Here is an 11,887-nt window from a genome sequence, read left to right on the forward strand (position 1 = left end):
TTTTTCATCCAAAAGTCTGGATGAGTTCGAGATATTTATGAGTTCTTGGCTTTCATTTATGTGTGTGAGCATATCTTTATGACATCAAACTATTTATGTCTTTATTTATTTATGTCTTCATGGCAAAGAAAGAAGGAACCATATGGCTGGACACCTGTGGAGGCAGGAGGTGTGACGGTTCATGTTGTGTACACATCTGTATACATCTGTCTGGGCCAGACTAAAGATACCATAGTGTCGAACGTATGAGACACCAGATAATTAACATGCTGTGACCTGTCACACTGTTTTATCATTATGACGGCACTTGTGTTCACTGTAACTGTTTTCACATTTCCCTCTTATGGAACCCAGTCAATTGAGGATTTCTCCTCTTTGTGATGTCATAAAGGGACCTCTGACCTCCACGGGCAGACACTTCTGGTCCTCTTTTCATCATCAGGCCTTAAACAAACACACATCCCGACCAAAGAAGAGAAGAAGGGCTGAGCGGCTGGGAGGCTGAACGAGCCTGATCACCACCCGTCTGCATCCTGCTCGCGGCAGCGAAGCCTCAGAACAAAGCTAAACTGGACGGACTTGGATCTCTGTGTGTGGTGAATGCCTTCAGGGACATCAGGGGCTCCTGCTGTGATGATACACACATCAAAGGCAAACTGACCACTACAGAAAATCTTTATATTGGTGTAAAAGAAACCCAGTTCTGAACAGCGCGGGTCCGTCCAGCAGCGAGTCTGTTCGTACAGCGTGAGACGCGTTGCATAAATAAATGGTCTTAAATCCTCTAAAGTCAATAATACAACAGCTGGCTTTGTAGCTGATACCTTTCTTATGTTTCTTGATGTGGCATTCCTGGCATCATGTCTGTGATGATGTCATGAAGCGCACTGACCCCTGACCTTTAAGGCAGTATGTTCATCCCATCACTCTGTCTGCAGAATCAGCTTGATGAATCATATCCCACAACACGGCTGCTACACACAAACACTGGCAGCGATGAATGTGTGTGTGTCCATTAGCTAAATGTAATTAAGACCTTTATTTATTATTATTAGGGAGGAAAATGATGATAGATAACAGACCAGCCCATAGATGTTGAGATACACAACATCCCAAGTAGCCCAGGAAGCGGCTGGACATGAACAGAGGAGCAGGACACGAGCTAAACACTGGACAAAGGTGCGCCCTGAACCCAATATAAAGTACAGGATAACGACTGTGGGTTTAAAAACCAGCACGAGTGAGATGAAGTTTGCAGCTTCGCATTCTCATCAGTCCATGCGGCCTCCAGGCAGCGACCACAAATGAAACTATTCGTCTTTGCTACCACACACACAGTTTACGGAGGCCCTGGGTTCTGCTTCTCATGCCTGGGCGGTTCTGAGCCCGATTTGGATGCTGACCTTGTCTGTGGCTGTCTGCTGGTCAAGCCAAAGTTCCTGGACCCTTCGTTGGAAAAGCACCAACTGCAGAGAAGGGCCACATTCAGAACCATCAGGAAGAAGAAGGGCCAAGAATCAAATCGAGTTAAACAGTAACCTTAGACACACACACACACAGGTCAATAAATCACACCAGAGCGCATCAAGAGGTCAGAGGTCACCGTGTTGCTGCTGGAGGAGGGGGTCACACCCGGGGTCAACACAGGGGCTAATCAAATGAGACTGAGCCCGTTTGGTTATCGGGCGCGAGCAGCTGTGTGTTGGTGTTGTGCTTATCTGTGTGCACGTATTGATTGAGCAGACGAACACTGATCAGACTACAGAGGGAAAAAACCCTGAGGTCGCAGCATCCAGCGCACTCACACACTGTTCTGAAGGAGTGTTCAGGGATGCTCAGCTCTCATTCATTATTGGTCAGGATCCCACCTCCGAAAAACATATGGACGGTTCAGTCCATGCATGTGACGCAGGTACTGTGGCGCACAGTGATCACCTGAAACAGGCTCCGTGTGAAGCAGGACCTGCTGAGACAGACGCTCCAGCTCCTCCTCACACCAGCGCCGTTGTTCTGTGTGTTTGTGGGCCACTGTGGGGTTGTATCGATCCTGTGCGCCGGCAGGAAGACACACACATGCCCAACTAATTTGGTACATTTATACCTGGTGGCGAGGTCATATTAACTGTATTATTATGGGGTGTATTAACGTCTCTAGTGTTCAGCTTTGCTCCTGACCGGCGTGAAGGTCAAATTTAGTCAGCCGACATCACACGGAGATGGATCTCGCCTCTGAATGTGTGGAAGCTGAGTATCTGGTTGCTTATTATTGGATGCTTTTCAAGAGTTAAACGTGAAGATGCCTATCTGATAGAGAACGCTGTCGTGTGAGGAACGTTCTCTCTCTGGACAGTCAGCGGGAGGCTGTCAAGCAGAAGAGCCTCTAATTGAGTTTGGTTTGATGGTGAGGAGAGCTTTTACACGTTGATTGATTTTAGAAATGAGGGGGTTTTTATTGATTCGTCTCTGGTTCTCAAAGTAAGAGCCGACGGAGACGAGCTTTAACTTACTAAATCGAACCCATCACATGCAAACGCTCTGCAGCCACCTTTTAACCCAGTAGGTTCAGCTGAAGCAGATCTAAGTTGATCTGGCCTTTACACAGTGGGATCTGTGTCTAAGCAACGGAGGCGTTCGGTTTCCCTCCTCTCTCCTCCTACAACTGTTTGTTGTCAGGTGAGCAGACGCCTCACATGCTTCGAGCAACAAGATCACGACTCTCCGTTACAGCACGCCAACATCACCACATCTGTAGAACAAGGGCCAGGACGGGCCACAGAAAAGATGCAACCAGGAATGGTGACGCATGGGCCGGGTTCCATCATGTCAGTGCTGCCCTCTAGTGGCTGCAACCCGACGGTTCGGACGACTCGCTTTTATGACAGCTTTTTCCTGCAGGTTTTCTCCATTCTTACAGACAGGACACAATCAATTCCCTAAACTCTGTGTTCCACTCTGAATGCTAGAAGATCAGAAGATCAGGCCTGACAGTTCTGTGTCTCCTGGGCTCATCACAAAAAATGAAGCATTGCAATTATGATAACGTACAATAAACAGAATTACAGTCACTGGGATGTTGAGTCGAGGCCAGTGAGGACGGAGCTGCTTTACTCTGTAACAGAACCTCCTTCCCAAATGGGCCCACTTTAGGCCCCGGGTTCTGAACACAGCATGTTTTTGCAGTGGTGTGGTTGCAGAGCAGTTTCCTAATGACAGGGGAGCCTGAGCGCTGCCTTCTGTGCAAATAGGCGGAGCTGGCCGCCATCTGCTTGGCTTCAGAACAGAGCCGGGTCCACTCGGCGCTCACCAGTCACCTGCGACAGCCTGCAGGCACAACATTCAGGGGGGGAACAGTCGCATCCACTAAGATGTCTTCCCCTCAAAAACAAACACGGCGACCGACAGGAAGTGACAGTGCAGGAAAACATGAAAACAGTGATGTATGAACCAAACTGTCCACGTTTGTGTGGATTTGCCTGAAATCACAGAACCAGCGGTTCTGACAGGTCGGCCTGGATGAGTCTGAGGTTCCACTTCAGAACCGGTGAGTGTTTGACCGTGTCACGATGTGGAGCCATTCAGTGTCAGTAAAAGAGACCACGTTGTTTACAAACCAACAGCTGAGTGAACATTTAAAGAAAAAGTGAGGGAGCCGCAGAAAGGCAGCCAAAGGCTTTGGCTGCGGTGATGTGACTTCATTTCAATGACAAAGACACAAATAGGAAACATCAACAGGCTGCGCTTAGTGATTCTGAAGCAGTCTGACGGGCAGCTGAGAAGCAAAGGAGGAGAAAGGGAGAAGTGGAGCAGAATAAACATCCGTCTCATCGGCAGTTCATTAGTCCTGACTCTGTCCCACAGCTACACAACACGCTCACGCGCAGGAACTCTGCTCCCGTTGTTGTCTTTAAGCGCTAAACTCAGGACAGAACCGCAGCCGCGCGGAGCTCCGCCGCACACACCCAGGCGCCGCTTCCGTCCATTCTCTCTCTCTCCGGGAGAGAGGAAGCTGGCAGCCGGCCATGCTGCAGGGCCCGGACGCAGCCGCCGCAGGCCTTTCCAGCCGCTCCTCCTTGTGGCTGTCGCACGGGAGCGCTTCGACCGGGCCGCGATCTGCGAAAACAGGCCAAACGCGCCCAGGACGCACGCGCGCCTTCCTTCACAAGCTGCAGGTGCAGAAAGGAAGTGCTGCTCGTACTTCAGATTTCATACGAGTCGAGGCTCTTGGTGGAGTTAACAGATGGCGCTTGTTTGGCCTCTGACTCCTCGCGCACTCTGTCCAGCTTCTCCCACCATAAAAACATGAAACGACGCTACGCAGCACCACATGTGGACGGCGGCGTGGAAATAACAGGCCTGCGTTCAGCTGCCGAGCACCGCGAACAATCAAAAAGAGCAAAACAAGCCATGGAGGGATGAGCAAAAGGAGAGACGGCCTCTGAAACGGGCGGTCAGCGACAGGTGGAAGGAAAAGGCCAAGAATCATACAGTGATTTAAACCTAGACCCAAACCCAAAATGAAGTCGCGTTGGACCTCTTACCTTGGGCCACTTGGGGTTGATGAGTCGAGCTTTGATGGCGTCGTCCAGCGCCGTGTTGTACTGGCCCAGTCTGAGATAGGCTGCGGAGCGGTTGCTGTACAGGATGCAGTTCTGGGGGTCCGCGGTCAGGGCCTCGCTGTACAGGCGCACGGCCAGCGCATACTCCCCCTGCTGGCAGGCCTGGTTACTGCGCCGCACGCACTCCAGGAACTCGGCTTTGCTCAGGCCGCCGCAGGCTCGGTCCGGCCGAGGGGGCACCACGGGGGACGAGGAGGAGGATGAAGGAGCGCCGGTGGCCCTGCTGCTGGCGCGAGAACCAAACAGGGAGAACTGAGGAGCAGAACAGAGGAGACGACGGGTCAGCGATTGGCTTCAGCTTCACAAATGAGGGTCCACTGAAACGGTCTACATCCACATAGGTTCTGAAACGGTCCCCGTTGGTTCCGTCCGTCTATACAAGAAGAGGCTGCTCTGATGGGTTCTAGCAGCGGAATTCTTTGGACCGACGAGCAGAATAAAGAGGAAAGACGGAGCCTGGGCCCAGTCAGCTGCTGTCACAGAGGTTGGTTCTTTGTAAAAGGCTGCTTCCTCCAAATCTGGTGTTTCCAAATTTGTAGCAGCGCTTACACCAAGGCCTCCATTATCTCCTTCAGCTCCCCGTTCGCCGCTCAATGCTCACATAGGCACACTGCAAACTCTTTGAAAAATTCATAAAGTCACTCAGAGATGGCGACGGGTCCTTCAAAGCAGAAACACCAGGACGGTTGGTGACAAACATGATGAAAAGGGGCAATATCACCCATATCTGAAGCAAATAAACAGCATAAAACACAAACTTGCCTGAGTTGCCTTCGCTCACTGTATTCAGGAAGATTTAATGCTGTTTCCTAGTTTCATGGTGTCCGAGCTAGACAGCGGGCAGAGCTGTGTGGAGATCAGCTGGGTCGGGAGACGAGAGGGACTCGATCACAGCAGGCCGGCTTCAATTTACTGAGCTCATGGATTGGTTTCAGGAGTGGAGAGCGATTACTGATCCAATACTGATCCAACTTTCTGTAATCGGTTCTGGTCACTTGGTACCGCTCCGTCCAGCCTCACCTGGAACAGTTCCAGTCCGGTGTGATGTAAGTAACGCGTGTGGGGCTGGGTGGTAGTTCACCAGCACATGAGCCACGGAGCCTAAAAATAGACGCAGCTCCCCTTTAATTACCTTCATGCATCCGGAGAAGCTGCTGTTTCTGCCACGATGGAGGATCAACAGGACCATGCAGCACGAATGCAAGTGGACGCTTCCCAGGCTTCACCTCTTACTGCCCGAGGCCACAGAGACGGGGGAAACCGGGTCGGACCGAGAAGAGTCCGCTCGTTGGGCTTCAGTGTGAGTCACGTGACCGGATTCCTGTTTTAACTCCTACAAAGCCCCTTTTTTCTCAGTTTGCTCCATGTTCGGGCGTGAAAACACACTCTCAGCGAAAAATGTGCAGCCTAAAATTGGAGTCGTGTTCAAAGGTACGACGTGCCGACATCAACGTCTGAGGTGACGGCGAGTGAGTTTACACAGGAAGTTCAAGATGGAGAAACGACAGGAACACGACACACAAACACACACACGCCCCCCCCCCCCCTCCGGGCCCGGGTCAGATGGAGACCCGGGCGGAACCTGGAGCAGGAAAAACCTGGGGGGAAGGAAATCCTGATGCAAGTATCAGCTGCAAAAGCACAAAGTCACATTGTTACGATCCGAGGCTCCATAACTTCACGCCGGCGTTGGTTCTGGTGCTGGTCACTACTTCACGTTCTGACCCGTTGATGCTGCAGATCATTAAACTGTCTACTATGACCGACCACCTTCGTCTGAACTGGACGTTGAGCATTTAAAGCTTCTCCCAAAGCTTTAGCTTCCTCCATCCTCATCCCGAACGTCGCTCTTCAGCTCCGTGATGCCTTCAGGGTCTGAAGCTGCAGCTTTCACTGCGTCTGTGTGTTTCTATTATATTCTCTAACACAGACAGTTACTGTCTAGTTTACGTTCAAAGGCTGAACGTCCGCAGACCATCTGTGGGCCCTGCTTATTTATTCCTCCACAAACGTTCATCCGCGGCTTTGTTACTTTTTCATTGTTCGCTTTGCAGCTTTGTTGCGTTAAAGTACCCATGTAAACTCAGGCCTGAGGGGTTGAACCTCATAACTTCTCTGACGTTTACTCAGGTCTGACCTCGCGTTAAACGCAGCCTCACATGACGCAAATCAGACGTGCGTCAACTCCACATAAATCCCGCAGCTCGTCATGTGAGAGCGCACACGTTAAAGACTTTTGCGCAAACGAGCCCCCTCTCCGTCCGCAGATCCGCGAAACCTCCGCATCCAACATTAGCCTCCACTTTCTTACCTTTTCTTTTCTGCCGCGCTGTTTTTCCATCTCTGCCAAATCCGGCGACAAACTTTGGTCCCAGAGCAGCGCGGAGGAAGAGAAACGGCCGCGGTCCAACACGACGCAGCGCCAGAACCGAACTGAAATCTGACCGATGAACTTCTCATGAGGAGGCTCGTGCGCTACGCAGCGGTGCGGACTCGCTCCTGGACAAAGTTGATCCGCGGAATATGCGCCATGTTCCCACAGACGCTTTTCTCCCCGCAGCGGAATTTGAGTCCGGCGAGAGGCGGGGATCCGGTCCGCTCCGCTCCGCTCCGCTCCGCGGCTGCAGCTTCAGCGGGGCTTCAGTTACGACTCATGACATCAGAGCGGAGTTGAGTTACCTGACCGACACCCAGGACGACGCCGGGTCGCAGGGTTGCCAGGTCCGCGCAGTGTCAGCGACCCGTCCGCGTCCAGCGAGATGATGCTGATCTGTTTTCAGGGTAATGACGTTTAATTATTAAAGAGAGAAAGAGGCAAAATGCCAAGTAACACGAGAATTAAAATAAGCTAACTTAGTATTTGCCTAACATAATGGCTTCAAATATATATTAATCCATACATGAGGCGTTAGTTTATAAGATTTATAAGGGTCCAAATAATCTAAAATATGGTAAAAGTAAGACTCCAGCGAAGAGCGAGGTAAATAAAATGGAACTAAAGCACAGAGTTTCAGTAAAAGTTCAGTTATGAGTTATGTCCAGACTTTACAGGCATGTTGCCTTACTCGTTTTTCATACAACACTTGCTTGTTTCTGTGCCGAGATCTGGCAACGCTGCTTATACCGCAATAAACTGCAACAGTTGTGTTTTTAAACGTTTTATGAAGTTGCCAAAAGCAACAAACAACAAAAGTGACAATAAATAATTGTTGGTGACATTTTTGGTTGAACATTTTTGACGTTCCATATAAATAGTTCATAATTTCAGACACTTTTACATATTAAAGGTTGACGCTGTCAACTAGGATGGTGACCTTTGACCTGCCTCCTTCAGCCTTTGTGCTCCCAGTTTGTGTCCTCAACCAGAGGTTCTGGAAGGTTTGGTCTTGTGTTTCTCCTTTATTGAGTCTTTTGAATGCTTCAAGCCTCACAATCGTGTTTAATGCTTTTACTAATCTGTCGAAGGCCTGTAGGCAGCTCCTTCCGTGTTGTGGTTAGGTCACAGTGGGACTAGGATATGAGAAATGAGAGGAATCCAACAAATTTCATTCCAAACCTGTGCAAATGACAGCATATTTACAACAACCAGTACGGTACAAATATTTACAAGTGCTGGACCTCAACCAGAGGAAATGCGACTGCAGGTTAACACTGTGTTTACTGACTGAAGCTTTTAGTTGATTAACTGCGTTACAGCCAAACAGTAACGATACAAGAGTCGAAACAGGAGGACCTGGAAACAGAGGGCGACTAATTTAACAGTGAGTCCAACACATCATTAACCTCAGTCCCTTCAAACAAAAGATCTGCTTGTTTGTTCAGTACATTATATAAATGTAGGACACTAAAATGTCACTACAGGCCCAAAGTGTTCATCATTAAATAAATAAACACTAATAAAACAAATACCCACATGACAAGTCACTGTCAGTTTCCTGTTATTTCATTTCAGGTTCTTTTGTTTTATTTGACTGTAATGAATGAATAAACCAAATAAGCCAAAGGAAAAATGAGAGTTTAAAGTAGGAGTCTATTGTAAGTGGCTCGTACCTGTTTTAATGGTTAAATAGTGTTGGATAGCGATTTCAAACCTATTTCTGAAATGGTCTGAAAGCCGGTCTGCATTTATTCATGTGACTGTGGACACTGATTGCTCAGCTCCGTATTGAACGTTGCTGTAATCACCGTGGGCCTCATCAGACCAGCTCACGCCGGCTCAGACTGGTTTCCTCCCGTCTCCGATCCCGTTTTCGGCTCCCGTTTTCATTTTCCGCCTGCTCATCCTCAGACACAGCTTGTGGAGCGTCGCGGCGCGACCTTTCCTCTTGGCTCTGCTGGGTTTGGGCCCGACCCGCAGTCTGACGGCCTGCAGGTGGCGCTGATCCTCCACCCCCATCAGCGGAAACTCCGCTCTCACCAGCACCGCCCTGCAGCTGTTCAGCGACAGAGGAAGCAGAGGTTTATGAAGCTGTGTCAACATCTGGGCTCTACTAAACCCCCACCACGTGCTCGTGTAGGTGATGATACTGACCTGTTGCCTGCTGCGCAGTCCTGCAGCAAAAAGCAGGAGTGAGACACGCGACCCAGGAGCAGAGCCTGAACGCTGCTCGCTCGCGTCTGCTCAGACAAGGTCTGGAATAATCTGAAAGCACGGACAAAATAAAGAGTGTGTGAGTCTGCTGGAGGCCACCAGACGTCACTCTGTAGGTGGGAGGTTTTCTAGGTTTTCTAACCACCTGCTGGTGCAGTTGCAGTGATACAGCGTCCTGGCTTCTGCGTTGTCCAGGCCAAATCTGCTCTCGCCTGGAGGGATCTTGTTCCTGCACTTATCCAGGTCCTTGTAGACGCCACAGGCCGACGGCCGCGCTGTGGAGGAGGATCCATCAGATCCCATGAAGTAGCCACGCAGCACATATAGTATTTGTAGTACTAGTAGTATTAGAACAGTGAGTAGTGGCAGCTATTTCCAGCCTGAACCTGACGCCCTGTCTCCTGTTTAAACCCCCATCTGCCAAACTAAACAGCAAAGTTCAAGCAGGGCAGAGTGGTGTGACTACTGGACCTGTGGAAGCTCAGAACAAATAAGAATCCTGACTTTTACACTGTGACCTGTCATGTCCTCCTGATGCGACACTAAATACCTGCAGAGTCCGAGTCCTGCTCCGTCAGACGTTTGGCGGGTGAGAGGACGTCTGCGGTGTCCGTTCGCTCACTTCCTGGTCCTGTGGGCGCTGATGAGCTGTGGATGCTGGAGGTGGTGGCGTTGGTAACAGTAGTGATGGAGGCGGAGGGTGGAGGTGATGGGCCTGTGGAGGCGGAGGTTGGGTAGAAAGGCCTGTCTGAGGGTGTTGGGTGCTCTGTGGTGGCGCTGAAGGCGGAGCCGGTGCTGTTGGCGCTGCCGTTGGCGGGACCGGTGGAGTCGAACAGCGCGGGCGGATGAACCTCGGCATAAAGGGCCATTTTGCTTTCCTTACACCTGCGAGACAACAAACGCGGCGTGACGCCACAGGCGTATTGTGTATTATGGGATGGCGGCCTGGCCGCGGCGCTTACAGGCCGAACCAGTTCCTCTGAGTGCACTGGAGGCGGTGGGAGAACTCGAAGCAGTGCATCTTGAGCAGGTTGAAGAAGGTGTAGCCCACGGCGTGGGCGATGCTGTCGCCGGCCTCCGTCAGGCAGCGGCGGAACCTGCCACGGCAGCGTTAGCGTTAGCGTTAGCGCCCACACCGGCAGCGGGGCCGGCCGCCGGCCAACGTACCTGCCGTCGCACTCGCAGTGGGACATGGTGAAGATGTTGGTGTTGAACACGCCGAACTGGGAGTGAAAGGACAGGATGGTGTGCTTGCACTGGTCGTGCTCCCGGCAGCAGCTGTCCGTGTCGGCGAAGACCCCTGCGGGTTTGATTCCAGGCGGATGAGGAGATGGATTAAATAAAGACAAAAGGCAGCACAAACATGTGAGCCAGCGGCGACTGGACCCGGTCTGTTCCTGTTGCTCACGCTGACCTATTTGCTTGAATTCACACAGGCTCAGTGGCGTCGTCACTGCTCAGACACTGTGTTGGTTTAATTCACTATATTTAGCACGAGGTGAGTTTTGTAGGCAGCTTAGACCTAATAGAATAAAAGCTGCCACATTATGATGCCAACTATAAAGTACTGTGAAACCTACGCAACAGAATCATGAAACCTCTGTTTATGTCTCCCATCGGTCCACTTTTATCATCTTAGCTTCTTCATACACGTTATCGTTCCTTTGACTTCATCAGCAGACCTACCCAAGTCTTCATAGGATGGCGCTTTGTTTCCAGATCCGCACCACAGCGTCCCAGGGACGATGAAAGCGCGCTTCACGCGCGGGCGGGTCCTGACCTCTGACTCTTCACCTGTAGCAGGAGCGTCCACGCTCCTCGCCGGCCGGCTCCCTGCGCCCCCCTCGCGCCCGGACACCTCCGGAGACGGCAGAGGAACGCACTGATCCACGTGCCTTGGCTCCAAATTAAAACTCCCGTCAGGCTGATCGGAGAAGTCCTGCGTGCGTTCCCGGCACAGAGAGACGTAGTCGCGGACGACTGCTGCGTCATCGCTCCAGGAGCATCCGAGCAGGGCGCGCTCCTCGGACCACGCGCTGTGGTACAGGCGCACAGACGCAGAGTCGTGGCGCAAGTAGCTGTAGTGCGCTTCGCCATTTGGCAACGCTTGAGTCCAGGTGCAGCGGATCGAGGCTTCCGCAGACGCGTAGCCCAGGACAGACGCTAAAACCACAGTGAGAAGCGGAGCGGTGTGCGTCATGGCGCGTCGAGTGAAGGACGACGGTGCCCCTGGATGTAACGCAAATATTGTGGCACAGCTCAGGGCGAAGCGATGGGAACCAGGTGGGCTTTAAATGGGAGCAGGAGGAGGATGGTTCCGAAATAAAGCCGTATCAGCCCCGTGGATCACGTGACCTGCCCCTGCTTTCAAACATCTCTGTCTGCATCTGCCTCACACATCCTGACAGATCAACACACACACACACACACACACACACACACACACGTGTCCAAGTGTGACTAATACTGTATATTGACGTGCGCCGGTCAAATCTCTTTTAACGCAACCATAATCTACAACAGTTTTAGTTTTTTATTGTTAATCTGCGGGTCACAAACAGCGGCTCTCTGGCTCATGCTTTCACTTTCCTCAGGCTGTTTTCTCCGATTTCATGACAATTCACATTTAACCAACGTAATATAATAAGTCGGCGTTTCCAGGTTTGGGCTTTTATTTCGG

General features: G+C 51.1%; 2 protein-coding genes across 4 annotated transcripts in view; both read right to left on the reverse strand.

Annotated features, from left to right (window-relative positions):
- Positions 1 to 7,284, reverse strand: part of ttc28 (tetratricopeptide repeat domain 28) — a 30,135-nt gene extending 22,851 nt beyond the window's left edge. For both annotated transcript variants that reach the window (XM_029169155.3, XM_029169154.3), the window contains exons 1-2: positions 6,928 to 7,284; positions 4,539 to 4,868 (exon numbers count right to left, since the gene is read on the reverse strand). In XM_029169155.3, the coding sequence (XP_029024988.1) occupies positions 4,539 to 4,868; positions 6,928 to 6,957 (360 nt within the window). In that variant the 5' untranslated portion in view covers positions 6,958 to 7,284. The remainder of the gene's footprint in view (positions 1 to 4,538; positions 4,869 to 6,927) is intronic.
- A 474-nt stretch (positions 7,285 to 7,758) lies between these two features.
- On the reverse strand, positions 7,759 to 11,594 carry pla2g3 (phospholipase A2 group III). 2 transcript variants are annotated; one of them, XM_029169218.3, is made up of 7 exons: positions 10,894 to 11,593; positions 10,375 to 10,507; positions 10,170 to 10,304; positions 9,758 to 10,092; positions 9,353 to 9,482; positions 9,148 to 9,258; positions 7,759 to 9,049 (listed from the first exon to the last, which is right to left on the reverse strand). In XM_029169218.3, the coding sequence occupies exons 1-7, from the start codon at positions 11,405 to 11,407 to the stop codon at positions 8,833 to 8,835; spliced, it is 1,575 nt and encodes a 524-aa protein (XP_029025051.1). In that variant the 5' UTR covers positions 11,408 to 11,593; the 3' UTR covers positions 7,759 to 8,832. The 2 variants fall into 2 exon arrangements, with proteins under 2 accessions (XP_029025051.1, XP_055369303.1); XM_055513328.1 differs by lacking the exon at positions 10,170 to 10,304 and having other exon boundaries at positions 10,894 to 11,594.
- Positions 11,595 to 11,887: the final 293 nt, after the last annotated feature.

Source organism: Betta splendens, chromosome 12, assembly GCF_900634795.4.
Source record: "Betta splendens chromosome 12, fBetSpl5.4, whole genome shotgun sequence".
NCBI classification, from domain to species: Eukaryota; Metazoa; Chordata; class Actinopteri; order Anabantiformes; family Osphronemidae; genus Betta; species Betta splendens.

Excerpts from the sequence above, each read along its gene's own strand:
- pla2g3 (XM_029169218.3), bottom strand. The coding sequence starts at position 11,407 with ATGACGCACACCGCTCCGCTTCTCACTGTGGTTTTAGCGTCTGTCCTG. Across the intron at positions 10,305-10,374 it reads CACTGCGAGTGCGACGGCAG|GTTCCGCCGCTGCCTGACGG; the intron begins GTACGTTGGCCG and ends CTGCCGTGGCAG. Across the intron at positions 9,259-9,352 it reads CACTGCAACTGCACCAGCAG|ATTATTCCAGACCTTGTCTG; the intron begins GTGGTTAGAAAA and ends CCGTGCTTTCAG.